An 18,608-nucleotide genomic window follows, 5' to 3' on the forward strand; every position below is an offset into this window, starting at 1 on the left:
ACTTGATAGGTGAAATCAAAACACCTTTTGATTTCCACCTCACCTTGGCCAAGGATTTCCTCAGTCATGAAATCATCGGAATACATAGGACATCTTCTCATCTTGTCGATAAGTGATGAATTTTATTTCGACATTCACAAGCCTTCATATGTGATAAGGTTACACCCAGTGATAATTTGTTAATGACTCCATTAGAATCCAAAAAAGAACCAAAGCGTAACTAGTCAAATATAAGACTATCATGATGTTTCAAGTCTAAGGATCAATCTGCATTATTGCAACACAGAAATTCCAATTCGACATTAAAAATTACCATTAGGAATTTTGTAGCGGGTCAGTTCAATGTACTTATTCTTATAATAAGCACCCACATATATGCACTAGTGTCCCCACACCAATGTCCATGAAACGAGACATTCTCCTAATTGAGCATGGATCATATGTGCTAGTCTATCCGAGTTATTAGTGTCCAATCCTAATAACTCTATGACTAGGAACATTTAAAATCAAGGCTTGTAAGAAATATGTTTCATGATCGTCATCTCTATGCACGACCATATTCCATGAGCCTATTTGATCTATGGACTTTGTCAAGAATGGATTACAATAAATAATGATGACAACCATCAATGACAAATAAAACATAATGCCTTGCAATAACAATTGATTGAAGATAAAGAATCAAAATGTAAAGTATGATCAATTACATGTAAATATAATTGGCTTGTGGGGCATAACTCTAACACGTGACTCGCGGCCGACGTTAATCATTCGCCCTGTAACCTAGTCCTGAACACAAATAGGGGTATGAGTAAAGATAATAGAACAATTAAGGGTTTTGGTAAGTTAGCTAACTGAAATAAAATTAAAAGGAGTATCAGGAACATATAAAACAAAATTTAATGAGAAAGACGAGGTGGGTGTAATTTGACTGATTCCTTTAATTGCAGTTTTGGTGCCATCAACCAGGGTAACAATAGGTAAGGTATCGGAATAGGTAAGTGAGGAGAAAAGAAGTTGATTGCCACACATATGGTCAGTGGCGTCAGAATTTATAATCCAAACAAATGAGCCTTGAGCAACACAAGCAATGGGATTACCAAGATGAGACGGTTGGGTGGCTTGGAACTTCAGAAAGGCATCATATTCAATTGCAGACATAGGTACCAATTGCGAACCTAGTAGAGATGGAGCAGGACCAGGATCGCTTTGAAATACATGAGCTGCACTGCTAGATGATACAGGTGGAGCAGTTGGCCGACCATGTTTCTTCTAGCATTTGTCCTCAAGATGACCCAGTTTCTTACGAAAGATACACTGTGGACATGAGCGATTATTATTGCGTCCTCTATTTCCTCCTACGATGGAAGCCTGAGACACAAGAACTAAAGATTTTGTTGGAGGAACATGAGAAGAAGATAACATACCATGTGCACTTGTCATATTTAACAATCTTTTGAAAGAGTCCTTCATGGTAGGGCTAGCGAAGCTAGTCAAGATTTGATGTCGGATGGCGTCAAACTCTGGTTTCAAACTGGAGAGAGCAATAACCATAAAAAATTTATCTCGTTGAACAATTTGTTCGGTGCGGGTTGTAGTGAGGGGAAGAAGAGCATCAAATTCTTGCATGAGAGCCCGAACCTGCCCCAAATAAGATTCCATGGACGACTCCTGCTTGAGATTCTTGATATTGGAAACCACAGTATACAAATGTTGGATTTCGTTTGTATAACACTCTTTAGCTTCCTTCCACACATCAACACAAGTTTTAAAGGGGCGAAGAGTTGTATGATGGAAGGATCAATAGATTGCCATAGGAGGCTACATAACTGGGCATTAACTTGTTTCCATCTAGCTCGATTCGCTTCTGGCACACTTTCAGCCTTTGTGGTAAGATGACCCACTTGGCCTTGCCCTTTGAACCACATTTTGATAGAGGCTGCCCATGAGAGATAATTGGCCGACCCTATCAACTTGGCAGTGGTAATATTGGTTATTTCAAGATGGGAGACAGTAAAGGATTGAGAGGCAGTGGGGCAACAAGTGTTGGAGTGGGAATTGCACGGGCATAAACGACGTTACTGAAATCAGACATAGTGAGGGTTTCAACACTGGGAGTGGCTTGAGGGTCACCAGCAATCAGATTTGGAGAAGCCGAAAAAAGTTGGCCGGGGGACGCGCTGTCACGTGCCAGCGCGTGGAGACGGAGGCATCAAGTGATGGCCGCGCATGGGGTCGCGTGGGTTGTCTGGCAGCGGCGAGTTTGCGGCGATCGGCCGATCTAGGGGCAGTGAACTTGATGGTGGTGGCAGTGTGATCCAATGGTGGCCAGACAATGAGGTTCTAGTATTGGGCACTGATGTTTGGGTTTGATGGCTAGGGTTTCGGTCGCTAAAAAGAAGTACCCAACGACGGCTAGGGTTTTTTTTCTCACCGGTGGCTCTGATACCATGTGAGAAAATAATTATGAGAAAAAATCTAAGAGACTAGCCTCTCTTAGCTTGTTATTTATAATAAGCATAATGGGCCTTAAACCTGTGGGCTTAATCTAATTACAAAATAAAACACATACATATAATAATTATAATATATACTAATAATTCTAACAAATGGTAAGAACTATGTCTTGGTTAGTGTCTGTTCGAATGTGGTTTTGTGGTCATGGTGTTAATAACCATTTGACTAATAGGCTTTCTGACATTGCTGAAGCATATAGGACTGTATGGGATAGCATAGATGCATTGTTAGTTACATTGTTGTGGCATTTAATAGATGTTGATTTAATCCCCTTATTTCGTGTTTACGAGAGCTGTTTCGATATTTGGTCTCATGCTTAGCAGCTATATAGTAATGATATTGTACGTTTATACACTATCATTAGTAATTTGTTCTGTATTCAGAAGGAGGACTCAGATGTGCCTACTTACTTGGGTCGTATTTAGTCTGTTGTGATAGATTTTAACGCTATTCTCCCAATTACAGTTGACCTCAATGAGTAGAAGATGCATAGAGACAAGTTGTTCATGGAGCTTACCCTTGCAGGCCTTGGACCTAATATGGAGGGTGTTCGCCCTTAGATCATGAGTAGTCCCCCTATACCTACCATTGAAGAGGTATTTGTCTGGATCCTTTGTAGTAGACAAACATTTTTTGAGGCTTCAGTTAGGGAGCGATCCATGATTGCCTCTCAGATTCATGGATCTTCCTTTGAGATTGGACTTAGAGGTGGTCGTGGTAGAGGTGCTGGGTGTTTACAATAAAGGTTGGTTCGGATGGTTGTATTGATCGTTTGGAGGTTCGGTTGGTTGTTAAGGGCTATACTCAAATTTTTGGCTTAGATTACGGTGATACATTCTCTCATGTGGCTAAGATTGCTTCTGTTCGTGTTTTTCTTGCTATGGCCATTGTTTAACAATGACCTCTTTATTAGCTGGATATTAAAAATGTTTTTTTCATGACAACTTTCAAGAGGAAGTGTATATGGGGTAACCTTTTGGTTTTGTTGCTTAGGGGGTGTCTTGACTGCTATGTTGCCTGAAGAAGTCCTTATATGGCCTGAAGCAATCTCCTTGGTGCTAGTTTGGTCATTTTAGTATGATAGGTTTCGGGTATGATGCCTAGGTCCTTATGTACATAGCCTACAATTCAAACATATGAGTATATCCATGCCAAATAATGCACAAATTGATAAACCAATGCAAACATATGATGTCAATGCCATGCAATATGAGAATGAAGTGTGATCTTATTGAATGATGGAGGGATGAAGGTTGAAACTTGTAACACATCATTCCTTTGCCATGTTTGTGATGCATGATGATTAGTGGAAATGGTTTAAAGTAACATTTTAATAATTTTATGTGGCTAATTTAGGGGGTCCTAGAAAAAATAAGAGGAACTTAAGAATCTTAACATGCAATTCTACAAAGTTTTGGGAAATTATAAATGTTTTATTATATTTCCTCTTTTGAGCATCATGTGGATGATTACCACCCTTGGTATGAGGTGCCAAGCCTTAGGTAGGAGCTTTAATGAGATTAATGATTGAAATTGCTTGAGGAAAGATTCGACTGTTGGTGGAGGATTTATATATATATATATATATTGTTATACATGGTTGGAATGAAAACTCGTGGCAAGATGGCTTGAGATTATTTAAAGGAGTTGTGCCACATACATGCTATAAAGAGGAATTTACAATTAATATGCAGAGTTTTTTTTTTAAATAATATTTCATGCAGGCAACAAGGGGAAAATGTAGAAAGTAGAGAGGAAAGGGAGAAATGGAGAAGAAGAAGAAAAGTGAAAAGCAGCGGCCATAGGCGCACTAAAAACACCAAGCTGGTGTGGATCTATACAAGGGTTTTATTTTGAAAACATTTTTTAACAAAAAAATAGCATAACAGAAGTATAAAACATATACAGCGAAAACCAAAATCAACCTTGCAAGACTCTGTTTCTATCAACCACATGCAAAATAGAAAAGCCCATGCCATAAGGGGGTTTTCAGTATACCTTTCAGATGAAGTTTTGTGCCAGTTGCCTATGCGATGTCCTCTTATTTCTATCCAGTGAGCTTCTTGTCCCTGCAAGCTCTTAGGTGACCAACCCTCCTTCGCAAACGTGGAGGGCCTAGCCAGTCCATACCTGAGCCGCCACGAAACCCTCCGATGGAGCCGTGCTATTACCCTCTTAATGGAGGTGACCCGAAGCTATAAATTAGGATCATAAGGCTGCAACCCTTCACTTGACCTTCTACCTTGATATTTTTGTTATTGGCTACTCCTTTCAAAGCATGTATTGAAATCTCTGCATTGCGTTCCTCCCCTAAGTTTTCATCTTCCTCCTCTTCTTCACCCTCCGATAATTCCTCATCTTCTCCTTCTAACAATAGTATTTGCCTTTTGCACTGGTGTCTAGGATAATATTTATCCCCACGTCGATAGCACAGGCCAACAAGTCTCCTTTGCTTAATCAATTTCCCCTCCCATGGGTTGTAGTGTTGTGGCTCGAACTTGATCCACCCACATTCTTCATTCCACTACTTCCCTTTAGCAACTCACAGTTAAAACTTCTTCCCCCTTGGTGGAATTTTCCTTGAATTGCCCTTTTTGTTGCTGTCTTTGTTTCTTCATTAACGCCTCCACCACCATTTGCTGCACTCGAGCACCCATTCGCCTCGTACCCTAGTCCTGAACACAAATAGAGGTAGGAGTAAAGATAACAGAACAGTTAAGGGTTTTGGTGAGTTGGCTAACTGAAATAAAATTAAATGGACTACCAGGAACATATAAAACAGAATTTAATGAGAAAGACAAGATGGGTGTGATTTGGTCGATCCCTTTAACTACAATTTTGGTACCATCTGTCAAGGTAACAGTAGGTAAAGTATCAAAATAGGTAAGTGAATAGAAAAGAAGTTTATTACCACACATATGGTCAATGGCTTTAGAATCTATAATCCAAGGATTAACAGATGAGCCTTGAGCAACAGAAGCGACGTGATTACTAGGATGAGACTACTGGGTGGCCTGGAAGTTCAGGAAGGCATCATACTCAGCTGCAGACATAGGTACCAATTGCAAACTTGGTGGAGATGGAGTAGGACTAGGATTGCTCTGAAATACATGAGCTGCACTGGTAGATGATGCAGGTGGAGCAGCTGGACGACCATGTTTCTTCTAGCATTTGTCCTCAAGATGACCAAGTTTCTTATGTGGATGTGAGCTACTATTATTGCGTCCTCTAGTTTCTATTATGGTAGAAGCTTTAGACACAAGAGTTGAAGATTCGGCTGGAGGAACAACATGAGAAGAAGAGGACATACCATGTACACCAATCATATTCAAGAACCGTTTAAAAGAGTCCTTCATGGTAGGACTAGCGGAGCTGGTCAAGATTTGATGCTTGATGGCGTCAAAGTCTGGTTTCAGGTCAAAGAGAGCAATAACCATAAAAAACTTCTTTGGTTGAGCAATCTGTTCGGTACGGGTCGCAGTAAAAAGAAAAACATCAAATTCTTACATGAGAGCCCAAACTTGCCCCATATAAGATTTTGTTAGGCCTTCGGTACTACAGACATACCAAAGGTGCTACAAGAATCAAAGGAATATGGTGGACACAACTGGAGGGCGTAACAGCCAGCATGTGCGCCAAGGGTAGAGTAGGCACTTGGCTGGTTTGTGTAACAAACCAGCATGTGCACGTGCATAACCAAATACAGTTATGGAGGAGGGATAACAACCTATAAAAGGAGATTAGAAGAGAGAGAAGGGTGTGAAGAATTTAGAGTTTTCTTGCAGGAGAGTCCTGGGCCTCTCGAATGCCCAGTCTTGTTGCTTGTTTACAATTTTTTCCTTGTAATTGGGAGTTGAAATACAGTCGAAACTTGCCTAATTCACTGAAATCCTACCGATTGTGTTGAATCTCATCAATTTTGCTATCATAGCATTCGTCGATCACCATGGTAAACCTAATCGAGAGAGTGGGGGACTTGGAGGAGAAGGTTGACACGATGAGGGGAGAGATTCAAACCATAAACCGGAACGTATCAGAGATGCTCGAATAGTTCGCCATCATGCGAACAAGGTGGGACGAACAAGAACGGGAGAGGAAGGCTAAGGCCCATGGGAGCATATGGCCAACGGAGTTTACCCCAGATTCCGAAGTGACCCTGGGGGCGGCATGAACCAAGGAATGGAGAGAGGCATGAGCGTTGCATGGCGACAAGAAGGGAGAGGTCAGCGACTGGAAATGCCAACCTTCGAGGGAGACAACTCGGACGATTGGATTTTCAGGGCAGAGAGGTACTTCACGATCAACTAGTTGTCCGATGATGAGAAGATCGAGTCCGTAGCGTTGTGCTTCGAGGCAGGGGCCCTCGCTTGGTTCCAGTGGGAGTCTAGGCGTAGGGGGATCCGCCGTTGGGAAGGGCTCAAGCAGGGAATTCTCAACCGATTCCGTCCAACTCAAGAGGGGTCGCTAGAGGAGAGGTTCCTGGCTCTGCGACAAGATGGTACTGTCAAGGATTACCGGCTGATGTTCGAGACTTTGGCCGTGCCAGTGTCGGATGTCTCTGAGGCGTTCTTAGAGGGCCATTTCATCAATGGCCTTAAGCCAGAAATCAAGGTTGAGATCAGGGTATTGCAACCTAGGGGGTTGGATCGGATCATGATGATGGTGCAATGTATCGAGGATAAAAATACAGCCATGCTCAGCTGTAGTAGGGCGTTCGGACCAGCGAGGAGTAATTTCCCTACCCATTCTACAACTAATGTCGTTCGACCCCCTTCCATACAATCAAGAAGCCCGACTCCTCATTCGAGAGTCTTTGGTTAGGTGAGCAACAAGCTGCCAGTGGTTGGGAGCGACAGTAATGCCCTTTTTAAACGACTCAGTGGGGCCGAGTGGAAAGCCAAAAGGGAGAAGGGATTATGTTTTCGTTGTGATGAGAAATATTCGGTTGGCCACAGGTGCAAGAACAAGGAGCTGCACGTTATGATGATTTATAATGAAGAAAAGGAAGAGGAAGGAGTTTAGGAGGAAACAGGGGAAGGAAGGGAAGAAGAAGAGGAAGTGGGGCAAGGCAGTGAGGTCATTGAACTCTCCATGAATTCAGTGGTTGGGTTGACAACACCGCAAACAATGAAGCTGCAAGGGGATATTGAAGGGCAACCAGTGGTAATACTTATTGATGGAGGGGCGACGCACAATTTTATAGCGGCAGAGCTGGTGTAACGGTTGGGGCTGCCACAGACAGAAATGGCCGGATATGGGGTGATTATGGGGACAAGAATGGCGGTGCAAGGGGGTGAAATTGCACCTACAAAACTTACAAATTGTGGAGGATTTTCTGCCTTTGGAGTTGGGTAGTTCTGATGTAATCCTTGGGATGAAGTGGCTGGCAGCAGTGGGGAAGATGAGAGTGGATTGGAAGGCTTTGACTATAAAGTTTTAGGTTGGGGGATTGGCTGTGACCTTGCAAGGAGATCCTAGCTTGAGCAAAAGCTTGGTATCCTTGAAGGCTATGATGAAGGCCTTCAAGGAAAATGGAGAAGGAATGTTGCTTGAACTAGGAACGATGGCAGCTGAATACAATGACAGTTAGGTAGAGGTTCCACCGTTCCTAAAAGAGGTGTTAGCTGAGTTTGAGGAGGTGTTCACAACACCTAAAGGGCTGCCTCCTTCCAAAAAAAAAGATCATGCAATCAACCTACTTCTAGGCACAGTACTGGTTAGTGTGCGGCCCTATCGTTATCCTTACCTATAGAACAACGAGATTGAGAAGATGGTAGGAGAGATGCTAGCGGCGGGGATTATACAGCCTAGTTCCAGCCCTTTTTCTAGTCTGGTCCTGCTTGTCAAGAAGAAGGATGGAGGGTGGCGTTTTTGTGTGGACTATAGGGCTTTGAATAAGGTGACCGTGCCCGACAAGTTTCCAATTCTAGTGATCGAGGAGTTGTTGGATGAGCTTCATGGGGCCAAGGTTTTTTCCAAACTCGACCTTAAATTTGGGTATCATCAAATTCGCGTTAGGGCTGAGGATATTCCGAAGACAGCCTTCTGATCGCATGAAGGCCATTACGAGTTCCTTGTAATGCCTTTCGGATTGACTAACGCGCCAGCCACGTTTCAGTCACTGATGAATGACATTTTCAAGGAGCAAATGAGGTGTTTTGTGCTAGTATTTTTTGATGACATATTGGTTTTCAGCAAGGATTTTGAACAGCATGCACAACACTTATGTTGTGTTCTGGAGGTGTTGGCAGCTAACCAACTATTTGCAAATAGGAAGAAGTGTTTGTTTGGACAACTGGAAATTGAGTACTTAGGCCATATTATATCACAGCAAGGGGTTTCAGCTGATTGTAGCAAGGTAAAAGCTATGTTAGATTGGCCCACTCCTACCACATCGAAGGAATTGCGTGGTTTCCTTGGTCTCACGGGATATTATAGGTGATTTGTTAAGGATTATGGCAGGTTAGCATGGCCTCTCACGAAGCGACTTCGAAAGAACAATTTTTTTTGGGATGAAGCAGCTGAGCAAGCTTTCCAACGGCTCAAGGCTGCCATGGTGTCACTGCCTGTTTTGGCTTTGCTGAATTTTGGCAAGCCATTTGTGGTTGAGACAGATGCATTTGGACAAGGTATGGGGGTAGTGTTAATGCAAGATCATAGACCTATTGCTTATTTCAGTCATGCCTTTAATCAGTTGGGAAGGAGGAAATCAGTTTATGAGAGAGAATTGATGGCCATTGTATTTGTGATGCAAAAGTGGCGGCATTACTTGTTGGGACAGAAGTTTGTGGTCAGGACCGACCAAAAGAGCCTCAAATTTCTGATGGAGCAAAGGTTGGTGAGCCCAGAATATCAGAAGTGGATGATCAAGTTAATGGGATTTCAGTTCGAAATTCAATATAGGCCTGGACTGGAAAATAAGGCAGCAAATGGCTTGTCTCGCATCAGCCATTCTGCTGCCCTATTAGCCTTAACAGTCCATTAGGTACTCCAACTTGATCAGCTGGCTTGGGAAGTAGAAGAAAATGAGTGGCTGCAGGGTGTGGTCAAGGATCTCCAGCTTGATCCTACTTCTAGACCCCATTTCCAGTTGGTGGACAGCCACCTCCTTTACAAGGGTAGGTTGTACCTACCGGAGGGCTCTTCTCTCATTCCATTGCTATTACATGAGGGACATGATGGGAATGTGGGAGGACACTCGGGATTCCTGAAAACCTACAAGAGGATTGCAGCAAATGTATATTGGCCGGGCATGAAGAGGGACATCCACAGGTATGCGAGTCATTGTGCTATTTTCCAGCAAAACAAGGTGCTAGCCCTAAAGCCGGGAGGGCTCTTGCAGCCCCTTCCTATCCCAAACCAAATTTGGGATGACATTGCTATGGACTTTATCGAAGGCTTACTAAGGTTGGGTAAAATGGATTCGATTTTGGTGGTGGTGGATAGACTCAGTAAGTATGGGCATTTTATTGGGCTTAAACACCCTTTTACAGCTAGAGAGGTGGCAGGAATTTTCATCAAGGAAGATGTGAGGCTTCATGGTTTACCACGGTCCATTGTGTCCGATAGGGACAAGATCTTCATCAGCAAATTTTGGGAGGAATTGTTTCGCCTCCAAGGCACCAAACTCCACCACAGCACAGCTTACCACCCACAAACGGATGGTCAAACGGAGGTGCTGAATAGGACATTGGAGACATACCTTCGCTGTTTTGCTTTCTCTAAACCTAAAGCTTGGTTTGTGTGGTTGCCTTGGGCTGAACTTTGGTACAACACTTCATACCACACAGCCTCGAGAATGACACCATTCTAGGCAGTTTATGGGTGAGAACTGCTAGCAATATTGAGGGTTGAAAGGGGATCCACTCCTGTTTTGGTAGTGGAGCAACAGCTGGTTGAAAGAGATCACATTTTGGAGGAACTTAAGGCACAACTACTAAGAGCTCAAGCAGTAATGAAGAAAGGGGCTGATATGAAAAGAAGAGCAGTGAAGTTTAAGGTAGGGGACTTAGTTTACTTGAAACTAAGACCCTATCGTAGAAAGACATTGGCTGGTCGTTCCAATGAGAAGTTGGCTCCAATATTCTATGGTCCATTTGAAGTTGAAAAGGAAATCGGGCCTCTAGCTTACAAGTTAAAGCTGCCTTCACACTGCAGCATTCACCCAGTCTTCCATGTGTCCCAGCTACGAGAAGCCAAGGGTGCGTTGCAAGCCACTGTGGAGATTCCCAATCAGTTAAGTGCAAATTTGGAGTTGTTGGTCGAACTGGAGGCAGTGCTGGGGGTCAGATTAGGAATAGGAAGTAATTTACGGGGATTGGATGTTCTACTTCAATGGAAGGGGTTACCTCATTTGGAAGCCACTTGGGAGCCTTATAGCCTAATTCAGCATCAATTTCTCTCTTTTCACCTTGAGGACAAGTTGAAAGTTGGGGAGGGGAGTAATGTTAGGCCTCCGGTACTACAGACATACCAAAGGCGTTATAAGAATCAAAGGAATATGGGGGACACAGCTGGAGGGCGTAACAGCCAGCATGTGCGCCAAGGGTAGAGTAGGCACTTGGTTGGTTTGTGTAACAAACCGACATGTGCATGTGCATAACCAAATAAGGTTATGGAGGAGGGATAACAACCTATAAAAGGAGATTAGAAGAGAGAGAAGGGTGTGAAGAATTTAGAGTTTTCTTGCAGGAGAGTCCTGGGCTTCTCGAATGTCCAGTCTTGTTGCTTGTTTACAATTTTTTCCTTGTAATTGGGAGTTGAAATACAGCCGAAACTTGCCTAATTCACTGAAATCCTACCTATTGTGTTGAATCTCATCAGATTCCATGGACGACTCCTACTTGAGATTCTTGATATTAGAGACCATAGTGTACAAATGTTGGATGTCATTTGTATAACACTCTTTAGCTTCTTTCCACACATCAACACAAGTTTTAAAAGGGCGAAAGAGCTACATGATGGACGGATGAATAGATTGTCATAGGAGGCTATATAACTGGGCATCACTTTGTTACCATCTAGCCTGATTAACTTATGGCACACTTTCAACTTTTGTGGTAAGATGATCAGCTTGACCTTGCTCTTTGAACCATATTTTAACAGAGGTTGCCCGTGAGAGATAACTGGTAGACCCTATCAACTTGACAGTGGTAATATTGGTTATCCCAAGATTGGAGACAATAAAGGATTGAGAGCCAGCAGGGGCAACGATAGAAACAGAAGGGGGAGTAGCACTGGTAGAAATTGCATCACTAAGATCAAACATGGCAAGGATTTTGACATCGGAAGTAGCTTTAGGGGTCGTCGAAGGTCAGATCTGGAGAAGCTGGACAAAAACGATCGGCGGACGCGCTGTCACGTGCCGGTGCATGGAGGCAGAGGCAGCCCTTGGCGGCAACGCGTGGGGGTGTGTGGGTGGTTCGACGGCGACGATTCTTCGACTGTCGACTGATCTGATTGCAGCGAACCCTAGGGTGGTGGTGGTGTAATCAGGTGGTGGCCAGACAGTAGGGTTCTAGTATTAGGCAGCGACGATGACAGTTAGGGTTTGAAGGTTGTTGGAAAAGGATACACAGCGACGACTAGGGTTTTTCTCATCGGTGGCTTTGATATCATATGAGAATAATTATGAGACAAAAATCTAAGAGACTAGCCTCTCTTACCTTATTATTTCTAATATGCATAATAGGCCTTAAATACCTATGGACTTAACCTACGGGCTCAACCTAATTATAAATAAAACACACACATACAATAATTACATCATATACAATAATACTAATAATTGTAACATTTCTATATCACAAAGAAAGTATGCATTGGATATCCTAGAAGAAATTGGTCTATTAGATTCCAAACCAGTTGACACTCCAATGGATTCTAACATCAAACTCCTATTAGGTTAGGGGGAGCCATTGTTAAACCTTGAGAGATATCGAAGATTGATGGGAAAGCTGAATTATCTCACAAGACCAGACATCTCTTTCGTTGTGTTAGTCAATTTCTCATCTCCCCATGTGACTCTCACTGCAATGCTGTTCTCCGTATTTTGAAGTATATCAAGAGTGGACCAGGGAAAGGATTGCTCTATGAGGATAGGGGACATTTAGAGATTTGGTTCTATTCAGATGCTGATTGGGCAGGATCTCCCTCTGATAGGAGATCTACTTCATGATATTGTGTTTTGATTAGAGGTAATTTGGTTTGTTGAAAAAGCAAAAAGCAGAATGTGGTAGCAAGGTTAAGTGCCGAAGCAAAGTACTGAGCCATGGCTAATTCGACATGTGAGCTTATATGGCTCAGACAACTTCTTCAAAAACTAAAGTTGTGTGGAGCGTCTCCCATAAAACTCGTGTGTGACAATTAGGTTGCACTCCATATCGCCTCAAATCTAGTATTTCATGAAAGGACTAAGCATATTGAGATTGACTGTTTCTTTATCAGAGAAAAACTAGTTGAAGGTGTTATTGTCACCAAGTTTGTTAACTCTAATGATCAACTAGTAGATGTTTTCACAAAGTCACTTAGGGGTCCTCGGATAAATTACATTTATAACAAACTTGGCGGATATGATATATATGCTCCAGCTTTAGGGGGAGTGTGAGATTTATTCTCTTTTATGTATAGAATGTGTATATAGTCAACTGATGATTTGTTGATAATTAGGGTAATTAGGTAGGTTGTAATTATCCCCATGATATGTAATTATCTCCATAATTAGCTCCATCATTGATTGTAATTAGCCTATAAATAATAGAATTGAGAGGCTAATCTCTCAAATTTTCTCTCCCAATCACTATCAAAAAACTACCTCTATATTTTGCCTAATTGTATATATTTTTTGTATACGTTTTTCTACACGTTCCCTCAAGTTGGGCTGTAAATATTAAGGAAATCTAGCTTGGATCTTCACATCTTCAAACTGAGTTTTCGATTGGTAGTCTTCGGTAGATCCTTGGTATGTAAGAAATCCACCTCCAGTTTTTCTTTTTATGAAGTGTCTATCCATTTAGGTCACTTTGAATCTGTTGAGATGCTGCCAATATTTTAGTTAGACGACTAAAATATTGGATGTTTGAGAGGTCTCATTGACAAAGCCTCTATTGTGTCTTTAGTGTCGGAATATTTCTCCTTTGTGGAATCCCATATTTCTTGTGCCGTCTTGTGGAAGATGACATTTACTTTGACTTGCTGTGTCTTCATTAATAGTAGATTTATTTTATTGGCATTGCAACCAGCATCATCCTTTAGTTCCTTTGGAGATATGACTGACAACAGCCCCTCAAAGGCTGATTAGGATTTGATTTGATGTGCCTCTTCCTTTTTGTGGGACTGGAGAGAGGGTTGTGGTGATGGCGGACAAAGATGAAGGAGTTGGGCAATGTTTTCTCTGTGACAATGGTTGATTTGTGACTCTGGCTTTTTTCTGTGACCATCTTTGCACTCTCTCTCTCTGAACACTCTATCTCACCGCTTTAATACCATGAAGAAGTTTGGACTTTTTAACTCCTCAAGACTTCTTACTTTATTATTCAGGTTGGACACATTTATACACAAATGGTAACTACTCCTATAGAGGCAATTACACAGAAAAACTGCTCTTTAGAAAATCGATAATGTTATAATGAGTGAAAAACTATCTCTATATTTTGCCTAACTGTTTATATTTCTTGTACACGTTTTTTTGCAGGTACTATTCACACTCTTTTCTGTTGAAACTGATATGTATGAGACTCAGCTAACAACTTTTTTGTGAGGTGAAGGAACCAACAAAAAACAGTAAAAGGGAAAGTGGGAACAAATGCATATGTTAAAAGAGCTGTGTGATCATTTTAAGAAAGGAAGAGTGCAAACCCTAATTTTTCTTTTTCAAGAGTTCACAATATTTTGAGGTTTCTTTTGATTAATATTTATGGATTCACACAAATTCTGTCTCTATCTTTATCATGGGTTATATACTTGATTTATCATTGCACTATTTCTTTTCTTTGTATATGCAATTTTCTTTTATGAAAAATTTTGTTATCCATGTACAGGCATGATCTATTCCGTGCTTATATTATTGATTAATATGTGTCAGACTCTTAGCATTATAAAAAATTGAGGCCTGTGATAGTGGTAATAAAACTTGGAAGAGAAAAGCAAAAGATAACTGGTGTTTTGCCAGGAATTTTTTTAATATGCCTTGTTATACATGTCTTCTAAAGTTTCCTGTAAACTTTTTAGACAGTTATGCAAATTTGTTTTGGCTCCCTACTTTATTTCAATTTTATTTTCTCCCATCATTTACATGCTTTGAAATCCGTGTCATTTATTCACAGCTCAAGAAAGAGGGAAGAAGGAATGAGTATGAGATGCACAAGTTACTTGCTCTGAACCAGAGGCAAAAGATGGTAACTTCACGTTAGCTGAGGGTTTATATTTATTTGTGGCTGTAGAACACTGTCCTTTCAATATTACTTTTCATGTCAGGTTTTGCAACGAAAGACAGAAGAAGCTGCTATGGCTACAAAACGACTAAAAGAGCTTTTAGAATCTCGGAAAGCTTCAGCACGTGAAACATCTGGTTCAGATATTTTTGCTTCATACTGTTCTTTTTTTTTTTTTTTTTTGGCATACTTATAATTTGTTGATGCCCTTTTCTTTAATCAGGCGCTGGAAATAGCAATATTCCTGGAATTCAGGTATTGAGACTAAACGGAAGGATTTAATTCAGATTGTGCATTCTACACTGATGAGTGTATGATTTGCATTTGTAACATTTGATTTTTAGTATGCCTTTGTTTGGATGGCAGTTACTTTCTAGTTCATGTTTGTGGGTGGTGGGCATACAGGTGGTTTATTTTGTGCTTACTGGCTCTAACTTATGACCTCTTCCTGTTGGAAAAGGCACTCGTGCAGACAATTGAGCATGAACTGGAAGTTATGATACGAGTGCATGAAGTACGCTCAGAATATGAGCGTCAAGTGGAAGAGTGAGTTTCATTATTTGTTCTTCTATTTCAGAATTTAATAGAAGATTTTCAATGATTGAGCATTACAAATCTTTTGACTCTTCATTTTTTTTTAGACAAAGGATTTCAAAACGCCTTTGGGTTGTATCTGAAACACTAGCAGAGAAGTTGTAAGGTTGAAGTCCTAGGTGGAAATGGGTGGAATCTGTCGCATAGAAATGTTGTGGAACATTATAGTATTTTTTCCATTGGAATTTTCTTAAGATACTTTTGCTTTGAGATTGTAGGAGAGCTAGAATGGCCAAGGAGGTAGCAGCACTGAAAGAAGAAGCACAGAACTTGAAGCAAATAAATTTAAGGTGATAAAGCTGTTTGTGTGTCTGTGTGTTGAGTTGAAGTTATTTTTGTCCGGACTTCAAGATTATTGTTTATACATCATTGCTTAAACACCTTCTTTCTTAATATTGCAGTGGCTGCTCTCAAACAATGTCTCCTGGTGCAAGAAATTCAAGGATTTTTGCACTTGAAAATATGCTTGCTACTTCGTCCAAGACCCTTGTTTCCATGGCGTCACAGTTGTCAGAAGCAGAAGAGCGTGAACGGGCTTTTAGTGGCAGAGGACGTTGGAACCAAGTCCGTTCTCTTGCTGAAGCAAAAAATATAATGAATTATCTATTTAACTTAGCATCGTCCTCTAGGTAATTTCCTCCTATAAGACTGCAACATCCCTACAAATGAATAACTTGTATTTTGTTTGTTGTCACTAAGATCTACTGCATTTTAAAGGTACAAATTACGAGATAATGAAGTTGACTGTAGAGAGAAGGATCTAGAAATTAGAGAACTGAAGGAAAAGGTAGTCAATTTGGTTAGACAATTGGAAATGCAAAAGGCTGCACTTGCTCACCAGGAGAAGATGCAGGTCAATGCATTCATACCATCCTTTAATCCTGGTCACATGTATAGTCGTTAGGTATTTGTGGAAATCGCTAGCATCTTTTTCTAAATTCATTATTTAAACTTTGTGACAGAAATTTACGATGAAGAAACATCCCAAGGATATTACTGCAGAATCGTGGACATCAACCCAAACTAATGGAGAAGGGCATGTTTATGATTTAAGGCCGAAGGTATTACGCCCCTCTTAGACATGTAAAGGGTTGGGTTATTAATGATTACAAATAATAGAGTTTAAGATAGAGTTTTGGAATATTCCGTCCTTATAGGAACTTCTTGTTAAATTCTATAGTCAGGTTTCGTGCATGATAGTTTCTGACTGGTTGTTTGTTTCTTTGTTCCAAGGGATTGCGAAGCTCCATGGTCCTTAACAATGCTGCGAGTCACATTCAGTTGTTAGAGGACATGGATACATCTGAATCAGAACACTCTGAGCTGGATGCAGCCGATGATGAATGGGTTCATTCTGATCTGGATCCAGCTGATGATGATTCTGAGTGGGAGGCTTCAAGAAAGCTTCAAGCTAAGAAAAGGAACTCCAAAAATGAAGGTCGTTCAGGAACACAGTTACATTCTGTAGACAGCGACAGCTCTACTAGCTTGAAGGCAAAGCCTTTAGATGATGCCTCTATTTCTGCAACAGAGAAAACTGCATCTGGAGTTTGCTGCTCATGTAGTAAAGGTTCTCTGTGTAAGACAACAAGATGTGAATGTCGAGCTGTTGGAGGAAATTGTGGGGTTTCATGTAGTTGTGCGCCCACTAAATGCAGCAATAGAGAAACTCTAAGTAACACCCTTGGTGACTTGCCACAAGTGGAATTGGAGCACGATGATGAAATAGAAAGGAGCCATAATCTTGCTTCTCATGGTGCAATGTTACTTCAGAGTGCATTAGCTGAGAAGCCTGCCCAGACAAATGATGAAAATGGACATAGAAGGAAGCCTTTAGCTGACATTGGGAATACCACGGTACAAGATTTATGCTTAGTCTTGAGATAAAGAAGGGAATAAGAGACTTTTTTTTTGTGTGTGGGGGGAGGGGTGGGTAGGTTGGGGGAGTCCCAACTTTTAGCATTCCCGTGCAGTATCGCAAATAGCAATAAGAACTGATTGTTAGCTGGCTCAGTAGTATTCCCCATCTTATTTACTTGATTTTCTTCTGCATCATATTGTAGTATTGTACTAATCTGATTCTTTGTTCCTATAGGCTAAATCAAATGCACCAAAACCTAGTAGGAGAAAGAAATGGCGAAAATCGGTGATTCAACTTGTTCCTGTAGCCCCAACTTCTCAGGCAGACAGCACAGAGACTGTGAAGAAACTAGAGAGCAGCACGAATGAGGCTGAAATCCGTTTACAGTTACCAAGAGCTATGCGATCTGCAGCCCCAAATGGCAACCCCTTGAGAGAGAGGAATAATGAACAGCCAGATTCTTGCATTGTAAACAAAGAAAGTGGTGCTCCGGCTCCGGCTCCGCCAGGGGAGCAAAAATTAAGAGATGATCAGAAAGAGAACCGGAGCCTTGGACCTAGCTAGTATCCCTTTTAAAAGATCATTAGTAGGAGATCCATATCTCTGTTAATATGTATGACACCAGCTCAAGAATGAAGATCATTGGGTTCATGTATCCAGCCATCTAACAGAGAAGGGTATTATTGCCCTATTGGGATTGGGGATTGATCTGGCTTCTCTGATTGCCATTTCATGCTCTTTCAATCATATAATTTAATTGAATATCAAACTTCATTCAGCACTTTCTGCAATTTTTGTTTGCTATCGAGCTATTATATATATAATATATATGTTGTACGGAGGAGCTACTAGAGACGTTAAGTTTCCATTCTTTGTTAAAATTCAGTTATAGATGATAATAACTGTATTGATTCCTTTGCCAAAAAAAGCAAGTATGCTTGTGTAGAGAGTTGTTTGATGCTGCTGGGCTGTGCTCATTTTTAAGATCTATTTCAGGTACTTGGTTAAGTGGTGGTTTGACTGTTTTATTGTATGAGAAATATATAAAAGTTATTTTAGATAAAGTATTCTTACATATTTTTGTATCATACGGTAAGTTTATAAAAGGATGTTCCATTCACTTTATATGATATTGACAGTTTTTGTAATCTAAAACTAAAACTGTTTTTGAACTTTTAGCTATAATTTTGATTTTGAAACTTCAG

The 18,608-nt window shown here is 41.0% G+C and overlaps 1 protein-coding gene across 3 annotated transcripts in view; it reads left to right on the plus strand.

Moving 5' to 3' along the window:
• LOC127808868 (kinesin-like protein KIN-4C) overlaps positions 1–18,266 on the plus strand; it is a 54,633-nt gene extending 36,367 nt beyond the window's left edge. For all 3 annotated transcript variants that reach the window (XM_052347554.1, XM_052347553.1, XM_052347556.1), the window contains 10 exons: positions 14,841–14,912; positions 14,992–15,085; positions 15,172–15,203; positions 15,409–15,494; positions 15,761–15,832; positions 15,944–16,171; positions 16,260–16,395; positions 16,505–16,603; positions 16,776–17,399; positions 17,638–18,266. In XM_052347554.1, the coding sequence (XP_052203514.1) occupies positions 14,841–14,912; positions 14,992–15,085; positions 15,172–15,203; positions 15,409–15,494; positions 15,761–15,832; positions 15,944–16,171; positions 16,260–16,395; positions 16,505–16,603; positions 16,776–17,399; positions 17,638–17,967 (1,773 nt within the window). In that variant the 3' untranslated portion in view covers positions 17,968–18,266. The remainder of the gene's footprint in view (positions 1–14,840; positions 14,913–14,991; positions 15,086–15,171; positions 15,204–15,408; positions 15,495–15,760; positions 15,833–15,943; positions 16,172–16,259; positions 16,396–16,504; positions 16,604–16,775; positions 17,400–17,637) is intronic.
• The last annotated feature ends 342 nt before the right edge of the window (positions 18,267–18,608 follow it).

Source organism: Diospyros lotus, chromosome 8 (genome assembly GCF_014633365.1).
Source record: "Diospyros lotus cultivar Yz01 chromosome 8, ASM1463336v1, whole genome shotgun sequence".
NCBI lineage: Eukaryota > Viridiplantae > Streptophyta > Magnoliopsida > Ericales > Ebenaceae > Diospyros > Diospyros lotus.